Here is a 15,320-nt window from a genome sequence, read left to right on the forward strand (position 1 = left end):
TAGGTGCATGTACCCTTCAAGTACCTTAGCACTCTCATGCCTGCCTCTCAATGGCGGAGAATTGACAGAGTAGCCCTATTGCAAAGTAACTATATGGCTTGATGTTGGTGAAATAAAGTAGACTACCCACCATCCGTCGATATTGTGATGCATCAACTGGCTGAGATGTATCATGGGTGCTCAGCTTCGAACCAACCTCCATGGGAGTGATTGCCACCTGTTGTACTCTGGGTCTCGGCCACGGACTCCCACCAAGAGTCACATGTAGGTCACATCATGGTCACTTGAGCAGCATGCCAAGGTTGTTAGACCTTGGTCACACCTAGTCGCACCGTGTTCACATGTGTTCACATCTTGGTCACTTTGGAGCGACCAGTACATGACTTGGACATGACTTGACAGTACATGACTGGGACATGACGACTTAGTACTACTAGTACATGACTTGCACAAGACTTGGACATGACTTGGATATGACGAGAGCAGTACATGACTGAGTAGTACCAAACCTCGACCTCGACCGACCATGGTAGGCTGGAGCAGCAGGTGAGCTGAGACGGACTGTTTGCAGAAGATGGCGCACATTTCGAGGCTGGTTGTACGGGCAGTACTGCAAAATCATACAAACAGCAGGCCTGTTGTACGGCGCAACAGTCCGTACAGTTGTATGGCTGGCTGTACGGCTGGTATGGGCTGTTTGTACGGCCTTGTTGTATGGTGTGGCAGTAGCATGGGCAGATCGTGTGGGCTGGTGGTGAGGCTACAAAAGCGGCCGATGGTGAGGCATGAGTAGGAGGAGAGGAGCTCAAGATGGTAGAGGAGAAGAGAGCTAAGGTGGAGAGGAAAAGGAAGAAGGGAGAAGGGAAGGGGAGCTCCTCCAAGAGAAGAGAGGGCAGCTTCTCTTTCCGGCCACCCTCTACCTCATGGAGAAGCAAGGAGAAAGGAAGGCTCTGATACCATATGAAGAGACATGGTAGCTAGCTAGGAATGGAATGGAAATATAGAAAGCATAATGAAAGGCAAAATGGAAAGGAAAGAAAGTACAAGTGCAAGGCAATAACCAAAATACTCACAATGTATTGATAGCTTGACCCTTCATAGGGCATGTCTGGTTATCCTCCATAGTTACCTTGGCGTTAGGATGCGTACCGATCTTTCTTGTTTGAGGCTCCTCTGCCCACGTATCATCCTTCCTTGTTGCCTTCGCTCACTGCGTAGGTTGAGCAATACTTAGTAATGATAAAGAGTGAGCTGGTAGTGACGTTGGCTGAGTTAGTCTTTGGCTCGTCCTTTGCCTTGGATTCTCCAGAATTCCTTAGCTAAGTTACCAAGCTTCTCACAGTAGAAACATTTCATCTTCTTCTTCTTCTTCTCTGCATCCTTGGTCTTGTTGTTCTTGGAATCATTGGACTTGCCTTTGCCAGGCTTGTCCCTCGCCACAAGTGCTTTCTTGTCTGATTGATTGAACAGTTTCTCCCGAGCCTCTTCCTGCAATAGTAAAGGGCAAAGCTCTTCGAACGTGAGAGGATTGGTCGTCTCTCCCGCTGTGACCGTCATCATGAAGCTCTTGAAACTGCTAGGTAGCTTGTGAAGTGCAGCAATGCCAGTTGACTCGAGTCTACCTTTTAACCAATCGAAGTGAGCTGGTCCCTTACCACCTTGATCTTCATCAGGTGGTCATGTCCGTTATCCCTCACTCATATCCAAACTGTATAATTGATGCTGGAGATTGAGGATCCGAGATGTGTTATTTGTTTCATACAGATCCTTCAGTATGGCCCGCGCCTCTATAGACGTCTCGGCCATCTAAATATTACCGTGTCTGTCGTCAATCCCTATCAGCATGGCTAGGGCTTGGGCATCCTTCTCTTCCCATGCCGTGATCATCCGCATCTACAGGAATCGGAATTCTTTCCTTCTTGTCCACAGTACATCCTGCGGTTTTTCGTCAACGCCCGTCACAAGCTTCCATAGTTTCCAAGCCACGAGATGGCTCTGGATCTTCACCTTCCATATGGGATAGTTAGTCCCATCCAACTTCCCAGACTCGCCAAAGTCCGGGATAATACATGAAGGAAGATGAGAAGAGGAGGAAGGATGAGCAATGGTTGAAGAGGCAATAGATGCTTCTCCATCTTTGCTGTAATAACACATGGCAATCTGAAAATTAGACCACACAGCAAACTTGAGTGTGAAACGGAGTCACCTTCTTGCTGAGGAATTCCTTCATTCTACAGCTGGAAACCTTGCTCTGATATTATGTTAGAAATAGGAGGATAGAATCTCTCACACCTCACTTCGACCTTCAGCTCCAATTACACTCATAAACACTTGTTGATAGATGATCACACAGATACTATGAATCCTCAGTAGAACAACACACGAGAGAGAGAGGCAAACATCAGTATATTCTTCCACAGAGTGGGATAGAAAAGCTCAAGATGAGCACTAAATAGCCAGCAAGGATGCTGTCCAAAACTACTGAGTATCCTCTGTGATCTCCTCCTTCAAAAGCGTGCTGCGTATGTGTAGAGGTAGAGGCTTTAGTCCAATGGATGGAGAATGGAGGAGTGAGGAGGGCTTTATATAGGCCTTGTCCAAGGCACCAAACCGACTAGTAGGGGGTCGGCCCCCTGCCTGCATAACTCACCTGGTGCTCAAAACAATGTTGTTTGGGTCGGCTATCTAAGCCGCTGACCAAGCCGACTTGGCCTGGCCTATAAATAGCCCTTATGAGGCCTCCTGGGCCTATGAGACAAAGTACAGTATCAAGGTGACTGGTGCTAATACAAGACGCTATGGGGTGAGGCAAAGGGCTCACTAAGACCCTTTGTTCCGTACTATAGACTAAGTCAGAAATTTGAAACACAAACTCAAATTCCAAAACTGGGGACTAACAGCGCAACTCAATCTCAAAGTAGGAGTCATAAGATATAGCCAGGTGCCATGGTAGCTCTCGTGTGAGCTGCAAAAATGTATTGTATTTGTGTCTGTCTGGTCGTCTCACGCTATCGTGGGGGGCGTGGTCTCCACGATTTGTGTATCCAGTTGGCCATATGAATAGTAATGCCTTTGGTCGGAGAGTCTCTTCCAAATAGAGTTGTGATGGGCTGGACCTCCATCATGCATGCTGTGGTCCGTCTTTGCATCATGTGTGGCTCCTAAGTATGCCAAGAAGCAGACTTGAATGTGTAGAAATCTGTGACGTGTTGCTATGCTTGATCCCCCTGTCTTCTGCTGAGCAACCCTCTCCTACTCTGTAATCTGACGCAGAAGGATCTCCCTCAGATAGAGGCCAATGCAGAACTGGTCCTAGAATTGAATCAATCGGAGGAGAGGCTTGAAGCCATGGTCCTCCTAGAAGAGACAATGATAGCGTCCTTAGATCTGATAGTACATCGGCCAGGTACATAAGAAATGCTTCTCTGTCTCTCTCTCTCTCCCACAATGCACAGTCTGCAGATCCGTTGCTCCCTAGGTATACATGCGGCTCTTCCTGTCTCAATCCTCAACTGATGGAATGAGACCCGCAACTGTCCAATGGCAATCCTAAGTGCATGTGAAACTCCCTTGTCCTCCAGATATTGGGGTTTGATTATCACTCCATCCTCCAACACTCTCAAGAAGGTTCCAAATATTCCTCTTTTCTTTGTCTGATCCTTGCCCAGATGGCAGCCATGATGCTGCCCGTGACAGTCTCACAAACCCTAGGTTTATCCTCCCAGTGCTCTCCTCATTAGATGGGGAGGTGACTGATATGCTTCATTGAAAGGAGATACCAACACCAAGCTGGCTCACAAGTTTTTTGGCCCCCATAAAATTCTTAACAGGATAAGTAATTCAGCCTATCAGTTGGACCTGCCTTCCTTTACGAAAATCCACAATGTATTCCATGTATCCTTGCTCAAACAGTGTGGAAGCAGATGTTCCAGTAGCTGCAGAATTGTCTCCCATGGGTGAATCAGGGCTGATAGAGTATATACCAGAGAAGACCTTGGTAGAGTACTACATTAAATGGAAGGGGTTACCAGAGGAGGACTTATCATGGCAGCCTAAGAGTATAGTACTGGAGTTTCTCTATCTGCTAAGTTGAGTTGAATCTCTTTTCATCCACATCTTGGTTACAGTACATATACATTCTCTCCCACTCCGTTGTATAACTTGTTTCCATTTTGTCGCAAAAGAATGACTTCCATTAAGTATGAACAAAACCTGCAAGAGCAAGCTCAAAGTGGAAATACACCATGCAATGCATGAGGAAAAACACTCCTCAGAAAGAGGTGAAAAACTACCCAGGTTGAGGCTGAAAGTGCCATCTCAACCCTGTAGTAGACTCAAAGAAGAACGGGGAGCCCCTCCATTCTCTACAAAACGTAGCCCTCCTCACAGAAGATGCTTGAGAGGACCCCAACATGCTCGCTTAGATGGCCATTAGTGTATGTATATTGTTTGTCCATATACTGGCCAAAGTGTGAGAAGAGTGAACTTGTGATCCGTCCAATGCCTTTGTGCATATGGCTCTCCAAATATGCCAAGCTGCAATACTCTCCAGTATCTCCCAAGAAGAGTCCACAGAGGCATGCACAGCTCTAAAAGGTGAGGTAGGAACATCATCCAGAGAGCATGGCTCAACTAAGTGGCGTCGAATCGATAAGGCCCAAGAAGAGTCATGTCTCTCATAAAAGACCTGAGGCTCTCAAAGAGAGAGCCAAGCAATTGAGCCCCAAGTCATGAAGAAGGGAAAACAGACAAAGGTACTGAGAATCCTAGCTATCCCCCTCCAAATAATCCTCACCTGTCTGCAATCCCATAGTCAATGCTGAACTGACTTCACAACAAAAAGGCAACGAGGACAAGTAGGGTCAGCTCTGAACCTGGATCTCCACAGGATCACTTCAATCCCACCATGAATAGAAAGCCAAAAGAAAAGAGTGATTTTTCTGTTCCTGAGGGATTTCCAGAGTCTCTTCCAAAAGTTCTTCAGCAGCTCAACAAAAATCTCAAAACCCTCCCAATGGGAAGCTCTGGAGGGCCTCAAACCTCTCCAACTCAGCTGAAATAAAAGAAGGGGAAGCTCTTCTCTTGGTGCCCTTCATCGATCCACTCCCACTCCCCGGGATCCCACTACAAGAACTTTATGAGAACAACCCTATAAAGTCACAATCTCCATGCACCCAAGGTAATAAGACGTGGATGTACCACTTTGAGTCTAAATTGTGCTCCACAAGACAAACAAATCTGACAAGCTGAAATGCAACCTCCAATAAAACATCATCCGTTGATCTAGACAGCCTGCCTCCCGCAAGGACATAAAAAACCAGGGCATTCTCATATGCACCACGAAAAGCAATAACCTGTAGAGAAATGCCCGCTCTCTTGAAAGCTCCCATCCAAGTGGAACATGTTTGCTTAACAAATTTATGCATCTGAGTTTTTCGATGAAATCTTCTTTCTATGTTCTACTCAAAATAGCTGAAAACACTGGCATCGCTAAGGTGACTTCGATGTTCTTCCTCATTTGTTATCATCTGATTGTTCCTGAAAGTGTTGGGCATTAGGGATGCACTTTAATATGTCATAAATTAGTTTGTGTTTGGTTTCTACGTCCTTTTTTTGGGTAACTCAAAATCTGTTCCTTTAAATAATATTCACTTCCTACTCGCTTTCTCCTGTTTTGGGAGACAATCAATTGTTCCAGATTTCACCAATATGACATTAAAATTACTAAGAAGTTGCCATTGAGATTGAAGATTCAAGAGCTTGCGTTGTCCTTGCTGAACAGGTACACCTTTATGAGAACCTTCTTTCAGGGTGTGAACCAGTGGAATCTGAGTATGGCAAAATTACGACAAGTTCTTTGTTTAAGAAATTTGGTGTTTAGAATTATAATCAGTCTCTGAGGAGTTCTTACAGTCAGATGTGCATTCAGGCTTCTCCCTTCAATTGCTGAGCATCTAAATGCAGAGATTGTCTTGATGACTGTCTCTGATGTCAGTTTGGCCATTGACTGGCTAAAATGCTCATTTTTGTATGTGCGAATCAAGAAGGTAAGCATTCAATTTTAATTTCTGATCTGAATTTTCCAGCTCATTTCAAACTAGCAATGTGCACTTGTTAACCATGAGAAAATGTGTTTTGGAGAACATATAGAATCCCGAACATTACAAGATCCAATACTTTGGTTATGTGGAGCAACTTGAGAACAAGTTGAAAGGTACCTTAGAAGATCTTCAAAACCCACTGAAGTATAAGTTGAATGATACCCTGGATATTATTACGTGGGGCCCCTCAAATGACTAGCTATCCTAACTGAAGACTTTAATGGATTGTTCCAAAACGAAAAGAGTCACATGTGGCTAAGTGTACTACGATTCCATCCATGTTTAGAGTTTCACAATTTGGTTTAGATAATTTTTGTATTCTCCAAAGAACAATTCCATCCATGTTTAGAGAAAGAGTTCCCAAACTTGGTTTAGATAATTTTTGTGTTTGCTTACCATAAAAAAGAAGCTTGCCAATTATATTTGGTTTTTTGATAGATATATGCTTGCAAAATGTGAATGAGTTAGCTAGATATGGTTTGATCCAAACAGATGAAGATGGTTACATCTTGAAGCCTCTTGGTAAGCCAAGCTTGTTCTCTTTTAATGTCCTATTGCCAATGAGAACAGACCAATTTTCTGTATGAATTTATTTCTATTTCATGTGCAGTTTGTATGTTTAGAATAAGACAAAAAACTTTAAAACCCTCTGTTTGCAAAGGGTCACTCACAATTTCGCAAATTCATTCTTAACAGAACCAGGCAGACTCATGGCAAAATATTATCTGTATTTTGAGACCATGAAAGTCATCATCAGATCCACCCCTGGAAGTGCGATAGAAGACCTTCTACACGTTCTCAGTCAGGCACAAGAACTGAAATGTTGGTAACAAAAATAATGTAGTGTGAAGAATCTATATTATCATGTAACGTTGTACAGCAGAATTACTTATAAATAGAGAAACCGGGTTATTATCAGAAGATTTGAAATATATTTGCTTCTTAGAAAAGTAGAATACCAAGGGTGAGAGAAAGAATGTGACCCAATCTTATAGAAAATGTGTCAAACTATAGCTCTTTCTTATTATCTAGACAGCAATCGTTGAGTCTGACATTGTAATATGAAATAATATTCATGTTTGCTATTTTGAAACAATTAGTCACAGAAATTGGAGCTGACTGTTTCTGAGATGGATAACCAGGGATCAAATTGCGGAGGAATGAGAAGAAGTTGCTAAATGACATCAATTGTGACTCTACTGGAAGGCTAAGATTCCATGTAACTCTCCCTAATGGAAAGATTAAAAAGCGCATTCAAACAGTTGAAGAAAAAATATTCATCCTCACAAATGATGCCTTGTCGGGAGATCCGTCAACATTAGATTTCACAATGAGTCAGGTTTGAATTGTCTATTCGATGTCCACCAAGTGCCTTCACAGGCAGTGTTAGTTTTGTATCTACGCTTGATCCCCCCCATTGAGAATAGCTCCATGACCATTGGGAATATAGGAGTGCTGATCGTTTTCCTGTTCAGGATATAAGTGGGATTTGCTCAAATGGAAAGAGAATTGCAAGATGTATGAGCGATTACTTCATTTTTATGAAGAGATTCAAGGAATCCTACAATGCACTGGTTCTTTCGAAATGTCTCCATCAAAGGCTTTGGGAGGATAGTCCTTATCAGCTCAAACAGCTTGTCGGCGTGGGGATGGTCACAGCAAAGGTTGTATAAAATCACGCGTGAAAGTTTGGTCTATCAGGAGAATTATAATTACTAAGTTACCAGGACGACCTAAAAGATTTCATATTTCTGCAGCTCCACTGAATATTGGAAGCACTGCAGGCATTACTTCATGCAGGAATAAACTCGTTTGAGAAACTATTATCAGCTGACCCACGCCGACTAGAGAGCCTGACAGGACGCAAATATCCTTTTGGAAATCACATTAAGGAATCACTGGATGCATTGCCACCAGCGGTAGATATGAAGTTTCTGGAAGAAACTTATTCAAAACAGGGGGTCAAATACACCCTTATTCTTACACGTACAAGTCATCCAAGGCTCAACAAGAGGCATTATGCAGACCTGGTATCAAAATTTTCTGTTGTTACCAATGTCATTTACAGCAATTCAGTTGATAATGTGGCTTCTTAAAAACCCCAGATACCAATGGGCCTTCTTGTGTGCGACATTATATCTATCAGTGAGGTGCCTGTAGTGTATGTACATTTTCAAAAGTAGTCTTCTCTCGGGAACATCTTTCAATTCACAGTTTCACTAAGACAAGGCCTTGCAGGTGGTAGGGACTGAATGCGATAACAAAGTTTTATATCATGAAAAAATCCGGTACACATAGTTCTTCATCGTTTATTAACCAAAATGCTTTTTATTTATGTGTTAAGAAATATTTCATATGAACAGCACGTCTGTGGATGTTCTATGTATATTTAATCCTTCATATCACCTGTCAATTTACAGTCATGCCATCAAATTTAAGGTCATTATGTCTTTTGTTGATCGAACATTTATTTTTGTGGCAGGCTCGAACAGTTCTCCAGGTTTGTAACGAGCTGCCATTTTAGCATATTCTATTATGGTGCAATATTGTTGTCCAAAGTGTTTAACACAAGCGCACTAAACTTGTTTTGCAGTCCGTACCAAATCACCATACACTCCTCGGCTATACCACAGAATCCTGAAGATGTCATTGCTGCCCTTATCTCAGAAGAATATGGTCAGTTAATCTGATTCTTTAAACTTACTTTTATTCGTTTTTTGTTTATTACAAAATCAGAAACTTGTGATTTGACTCTGAAAAGTAGGAACAAATCAAGTGTCCACCAGCGCACTTGTCACACGCACCCCTGCACTAGGGTACACACTAAGATCATCATCAATTGCTTAATTTACGGCTTTAGTTCCTAAATTAGGGGTGTGTGTGTGTGTGTGTTGCCATTGCCCCATTGTGAGCCCTAATCCGGGGACGAGTCGAGCAGTTCTGTGGGTCAGTTCTTGTTTACTGGTATTCACTGGAGAACTCAGTAGGTCTAGCCAGGTCCGAGCCTAGGTTAGGAGGTCCAAAGGTAAGCTTTAAGGGTTGCCAAATGGGGCTGGACGAGCCTGGCCACCTAGAGTCGGCCCTTAGGACTGAATAGGTTGCCGACTAACCAGGTCGGTCAACCAACCAGCCTGGTCTGCTAGTTTGGCTAACCAGGTCGAGCCAGACCAGCCCCTATTTAAGGGGCACTCAGCGCCCTCTTTGTCCATTCAGTCCGGGCCACTTTTTCTCCAACATTTTGAGCCTGGTCCCTCATCAATCCAGCATGCAGCCACACCATTCCTGTTAGATTGTAGAGCTTGTGTGTCAACTCACGATTTGCATGCAGTAGTCGACTCAAACGATTATGCAATAAAGCTCGGAATGAACGAATTGCAACCTTAGTAGACGAGAGTTGAAAAATTCATAGATAAACTTATGGATGCGCACACAGAGAGCACTCGTTTCTCCAAACACCAAGACGCTTTATTCATTCAAAATGACCAAGACACGACTTGGACAGAGAGCCTCACCTCTACCGAGTTTTCGGCTTACAATAGAAGACCTGACAATTGCCAAGGACCCTATGGACACAAACTACTACGACTTCAGCAAGGAAAGCTTGCAGATACAAACGACTCTCATGAGAATTTACACAGACAAGAAGAAGAAGCTCAATGGTGCCTCCGCGCATATATAGCAGCTACGCATACAACCGCCTTGCCAGGTTGAGACCGCCATGCAACTCACGTGCTCACAACTCGACGTAAGTCTCCACGCTGATAGCCGATTGGTCCACACACTAGCAGCGAATGCATGGCCACTTGCTACCACGTAATACCTCACTCGACCTGATTCACAAGAGTCAATTCCCAACATTGCTCAAACCTACAAACTTTGTGGACTCCCCATGAGGGTCATTAACCAACAATTCCAGTGTCTATTCCTTGGCCAGTTTTGCCATCAGTTCGGGGCAGAATTTCATGCAGCAACAAAGGCGCCTTGTGGTGGACAGCAGCAAGTGGAGCATAACCAGGCCTTTTTCAGTATCCTTTCTCATTCTCTCTCTCTCTCTCATTAGTTTTGAGTCACTTGCAGTCCCTCTGACTCTAAGTACCTTTAGTAGCTCTCAGCCTTCAGCTTATTTATTTTGTTGTTCTCTTTGATGAGACAACACTAGCAGATGTATCAACTGTTTTAATCTCATAGGCCGTTTGGCCTTTTAGAGACGTTAATATCTATCTATCTATCTATCTCAGTTCTCTCAGTCCAAGCTTTCTCATTCCCATGCTTTCACTCATGCAGAAGGTGAAGAGCAAGAGTGTTCTGCAGAGAGAGAAATTCTGCTGTAGAGATATGATATGATTTTATTAAAGTCCACGTGAGACCCTTCAGGATCTATGGGACTGGCGATCACTATCAACTAATAGTGTTCCCTTGCATCCAGTGAGATAAAATATTAGAGACTTATCATGTATGGAGTACTTGTTGGGCTAGCTTGTGTCCTAGACCCAGTACTTTGTTGCGATGTTCCAAAATTCTCTTCAAGTAGCTTCCTAGCTTTTTGGCTGGCTGCTCCAGCAGACCTTTTAGATCTCTGCTGCCCCTGCCCCCATAGCCTTCTTTGATGTGTGTGTAGGCTCTCATCTCAAGAGTACATGCCATTTTCCACCTCCCCTATGGGGCAGATTTTGCAGGTTCTTTGATCGTGGGGTCTTGCCCGTCTACCCCTCTCTACCTTGAGATCATGTGAACTGGTTCTGATTTTGCAAATTAGATGCCTTTTATATGTTGAAATGTCTTCCTTGAGGTATTTTGCATTCCATAACTGTCTGTTGAGTTAATTTCCTACTTAAAAAACTGCATTTTTCTTCCCAGGTTTTGCTAGAGTTTGTTAACATCTTCTGTGTCACAATCTCCCTTATTTCACATGCATCTTCGGGTATATGAGCGACTATTATACCCCATGACTCTATCCACTTCATCCCCTCTCTGTGCCAGCCCATATTCTGTGTAGCTTCCATCGCCTTGTGTCATATCGTGCTGGCGTCCATCTTCTCAATTTTGTTGAGATAATCCATGAATTGACACAATGCTTCCCCTTCTAGAGGTATCATCCTTGTTTTAGGCAGTAGGATGGGGTAAGGTGTCTGTCCCTATTAGGAAACATTTATGTATAGTTTCTATTCTTTCCCAATATATCCTAGACAACCTGGGTGCCCAAGCGGGACACCGGTAAAGGATGATTGTCTGCACAAGCATGGTGTGCATAAACTTTCTGATTTCCCAATTCCACAGATGTGCCTTCCTGCATTTATTTTGGAAGCTATGTAGAGTTTTCAAACCTCCCAAAATCCTTTCCATGCGTGCATTCCATTTGTAATTGTACGTGAAATCCAATCCTAAAGTATTTATATGAGTTGACTGTTTCCAGGGAATCCCTCCAAATGTGGTTGCTGCGTGTCCCGGTGACCATTACCTTTGTCTTATCTATATTCACCTGCATCTCGTGAGAGAGAAGCTTGGTAGAGGAGAGAGAAAGTTTGTTGCACCACCAAGAGGGCCTGAAGAAATGGAGGCTGGCTGCACCAAGATGGGGGAGGGAAGAGGGCTGCTGCATCCAAGGAGGGAAAGGAAGCTGAAAAAGGCGTGGGAATGTGTGAAATGAGGGTTTATAGGCCCAGCCCACCATCTGCCCAAGATAGCAAGTTTGTGGGGGTTGGGGTGGGCTGGCCCCCACACTTGTCCCCCTCTTTCTTGCCACTTGTTCCTTCTTGTTGCCAAGTGGCTGGGCCAGTTGGCCCTACTGCCAGCTCAGCCTGCAGCTTGCCAAGTGCCACCTAAAATCCTAAAAATTCAAACTTGTCAGAAATGATTTCTAACTTCACCCTCAGGTTCCTAGCAGGTAGTCCTAGACATTGACCTATTCTAAAGTCATTTTTGAGTTTGATTGACCTCAACTAAGATGTTAATTTGTATGTCGTCTTATCTTGTATCTCAATGCCTCTTGGCATGTTTCTTGGCTCACACCCGAGTTCCTGAGAACATTCTCTTGGATGGTTGCTAGGTCGGTTTACAATCTGTGCATTTGATTGGTCCCAGAAATGGGCACTCAGGTGGGGTGTGATTTTCTAATGTCTTTCTCAAGGAGAGGGCATCACTCTTGTGGCCCATAATCCCAAGCAAGGGGGTCCAACCTCAAATGCTAGACCTAGCCCCCATGACCTAATTGAACTGTAGGAAAACATTCACCTCCTTTTGCAAAGCATGTATTGTAAATATTTTGAAATAATTAGAAATTCAAAAGAGAAATTACTGAGCAAGTGGGTATATGTTTGAAGAAGAGTGACATGACACTAAAGATTTCTCATGGAGAACTAGAGACATGATGTTGGGCAAATTGGGGACTTTGGCAAAGACTATGTTTGAGCCAAAAGCCATATGATTTTTTTTTATTTTTTCAAAGAAAGGAACCTTCTATTAATTTTTGAAAGACTTCATATAAAACAGCAGCCCCGAAGGCGCTCAGTATATGGAAGAAACCGAAAAAAGGCTGAAAGAAACTATTTTAGAGAAACCTAGCTCATTGCCTAGGGGATCTCTAATACAAGGGCTAACAGCCATGTGGGGGGACTATACAACCAGCCAATCCCTCGCGGAGTGAAGATGCAGAAAACTCCTGTAGGCCAAGCCTTGCAAAATCGAGCACGCCTCTAGTATTCCGTGTGCCGTCCGAACCTGCCCAAAGGAAGTTCCAAACCAACCGTCGGAGCTGCCCAATGCATCCTCTGTGAAAGCAGCAGCAAGAGGCGATATACGAGACCGTGGCAAGAAGGACCTCGTTTGCCACTAAGGCACGACCTGCTAGGGAGAGCTTGACCGAGCTCCAGTAGAGAAGCTTGCACCGAACACTCTCAAGGACTGGGGTGATTTGCTGCTCTGCTGTAATGTCAATACCAACCTGGCAACCGAGGTATCTCACTGTCTGGCCCCGCGGTATCCATCTGAAGCCAAAGTCACTCCCCCACTCACGAATCTCTTGTGTCTCCTCATAGCCTATGAAGAAACCTATGGACTTTGTCCAATTGATCCACGCACCCGAGGCCTCGCAGTAAATAGCCAGGGTTCCCCGGACTCTCTCCAAACTCGCTGTGGTGCCCTCAACATACAAGGCCGTGTCATCTGCAAACTTAGAGTCAAGCAGTTCCTCCTCCTGTCTGATTGGGAGCCTCAACCCTGTGAGGCCCATCACCTGTGATCTCAAGTAGTAGCCCAAAGCCTCCGCCACGAACAAGAAGAGGAAGGAAGTGAGTGGGCAGCCCTGTCAGATCGAGCGAGAGAGAGGAAAGGCCTCGTCCGTGTGTCCTCCGATAAGCATCTGGCTAGAGCTCCCCGCATAAAGCGCAGAAACTCCTCTAACCCATCTATCTTTTTTTTTTGGCAAAAAAGAGACTTCTATTAAGTAAGAAAGAAACTCGCTAGAGCAAGCTCTGTGCGGAAATACAACATGCTAAGCATGTAATAAAAGCTCCTCAGAGGAATGAGGTAGAGAGAAACCAAGGTTGAGGCTGAAAATGTCAACTCAACCCTGTAGAAGTCTCATCAAAGAAGGGAGAATCTCTCCAAATCTGAGAAAAGTAACTCTCCTGGAGGAGGCTGCTCGAGATAATCCCTGCATGGTCGCCCAAATGGCCATCAGAGTGTGTACCGTATCTGTCCAAGTACTGGCCAAGATCTGAGAAGGGTGAACTTGAGAATTCTTCAAAGCCTCAGTGCATCTGGCTCTCGAAATGTGCCATGCTGCAATGCTAGCGAAGACCTTCCATGGAGAGTCAACGGAGGAATGAGCAGCCTTGAAGAGAGTGGCCGGAACATCCTCTAGAGAGCACGACTCCACAAGGTGTCGTCGGATGTGAAGAGCCCAAGAGGAGTCAAGTCTCTCAAAGAAGACCTAGGGCCCTGAAAGAGTGAGCCAAGCCACTGATCCCCAGGTCATGTAGAAAGGTAGGCGAATAAAAGTGCTGAGAAGTCTTGCCATCCCCTTCCATATGATTCTCGCCTGTCTGCAATTCCAAAGGTAGTGCTGTATTGTCTCCAAAGTAGAAAGGCAACGAGGGCAAGAAGGGTCAACTCCAAACCTGGATCTCCATTGGTTCACTGCTATACCACCATGAATAGAAAGCCAAAAGAAGAGGGTGATTTTTCTATTCCGGTGGGATTTCCAGAGCCTCTGCCAAAAAATTTTCTGCAAGTCAGCATAAATCTAAAAGTTCTCCCAATGAGGAGCTCTGGTAGGCCTCCAACCCCTATAGCTGAGCTGGAATTTCTTGGCATTACTGACCGTGTAGCGAAAGAAGGGGATGCCCTTCTCTCGGTGCCCTTCATCTATCAATTCCCATTTCCCAGGGTTCCACTGCAAAAACTTAATTGGGACACCTCCATAGAGCCACAGCCTCCATGAGCCCAGGGCGATGAGAAGCGGGTTAGGATCCTAGTACCACTGTGAAAGAGAGCCATGCTCCATGAAGCCCACTATCCTGACTGGCTGAAATGGTACCTCCAACAAGATATCGTCTGTGGATCTGGACAGCCAGGCGTTTGTCTGAACAGGATCAAAGGTCTTCTCCTGAGGTAAGGGAGCGGCTCTCATAGCTCTCCACCGTGGTACTGGGTGTGCTACGGGCATTGGGCGCTTTGCTGCCCCTGGTGGTCTTGGGGTGCGTGAAGTAGGGCGCCTTGCTGCTCTTGGTGATCTTGGAGTGCGTGATACAGGGTGTTGGGGAGGTGCAGTCGGGGTAGTACGTGAAGGAGCCGCACCAGAAGACCTCTTGGGTCTTTTTCTCTTCCTTGGGCAGTCTCTAGCAAAGTGCCCAAGGGTCCTGCAAATCCTGTACTCTGGTCCTGTCTACCTGAAATCTTGACTTTTTGTCGAAAGAGAGAGCCGTCTGGACTCTGAAGCATGATGTGGTCATCTGAGATGTTAGGGTTAGAGACAATGACCCTAACACGAGGCACCCCGTCTGCACTGACTACCTCTACCGAGGAAGAAGGCATGCCAGGAAGGGTGGGGATCTCAGTGACCACTCCGAATGTGGCTCCGATAGTGGAAGTAGTCGATAGTAGACCCGAGGAAGACCAGGAAACCTAATGAACAGTGATGTGACCTGCTTGTCCTCCTCGACCGTGGATTGAAACCTAAGGTGTAGGGTAAAAGAAATATCCTCCTCGAACCCAAAGCCA

General features: G+C 44.8%; 1 protein-coding gene across 1 annotated transcript in view; it reads left to right on the forward strand.

Annotated features, from left to right (window-relative positions):
* The window catches only part of LOC147900578 (ATP-dependent DNA helicase MER3 homolog), a 168,480-nt gene that overhangs the window by 115,871 nt on the left and 37,289 nt on the right, over positions 1-15,320 (forward strand). Inside the window, exons 15-25 of the mRNA XM_087377593.1 lie at positions 5,783-5,832; positions 5,930-6,047; positions 6,151-6,214; positions 6,540-6,623; positions 6,798-6,923; positions 7,244-7,440; positions 7,577-7,765; positions 7,886-8,131; positions 8,340-8,389; positions 8,584-8,601; positions 8,695-8,777. Of these exons, the coding sequence (XP_087233719.1) occupies positions 5,783-5,832; positions 5,930-6,047; positions 6,151-6,214; positions 6,540-6,623; positions 6,798-6,923; positions 7,244-7,440; positions 7,577-7,765; positions 7,886-8,131; positions 8,340-8,389; positions 8,584-8,601; positions 8,695-8,777 (1,225 nt within the window). The remainder of the gene's footprint in view (positions 1-5,782; positions 5,833-5,929; positions 6,048-6,150; positions 6,215-6,539; positions 6,624-6,797; positions 6,924-7,243; positions 7,441-7,576; positions 7,766-7,885; positions 8,132-8,339; positions 8,390-8,583; positions 8,602-8,694; positions 8,778-15,320) is intronic.

Source organism: Dipteris shenzhenensis, chromosome 7, assembly GCF_047967505.1.
Source record: "Dipteris shenzhenensis isolate YYH24624 ecotype China chromosome 7, Dip_SZ_1.0, whole genome shotgun sequence".
Taxonomy (NCBI): Eukaryota; Viridiplantae; Streptophyta; class Polypodiopsida; order Gleicheniales; family Dipteridaceae; genus Dipteris; species Dipteris shenzhenensis.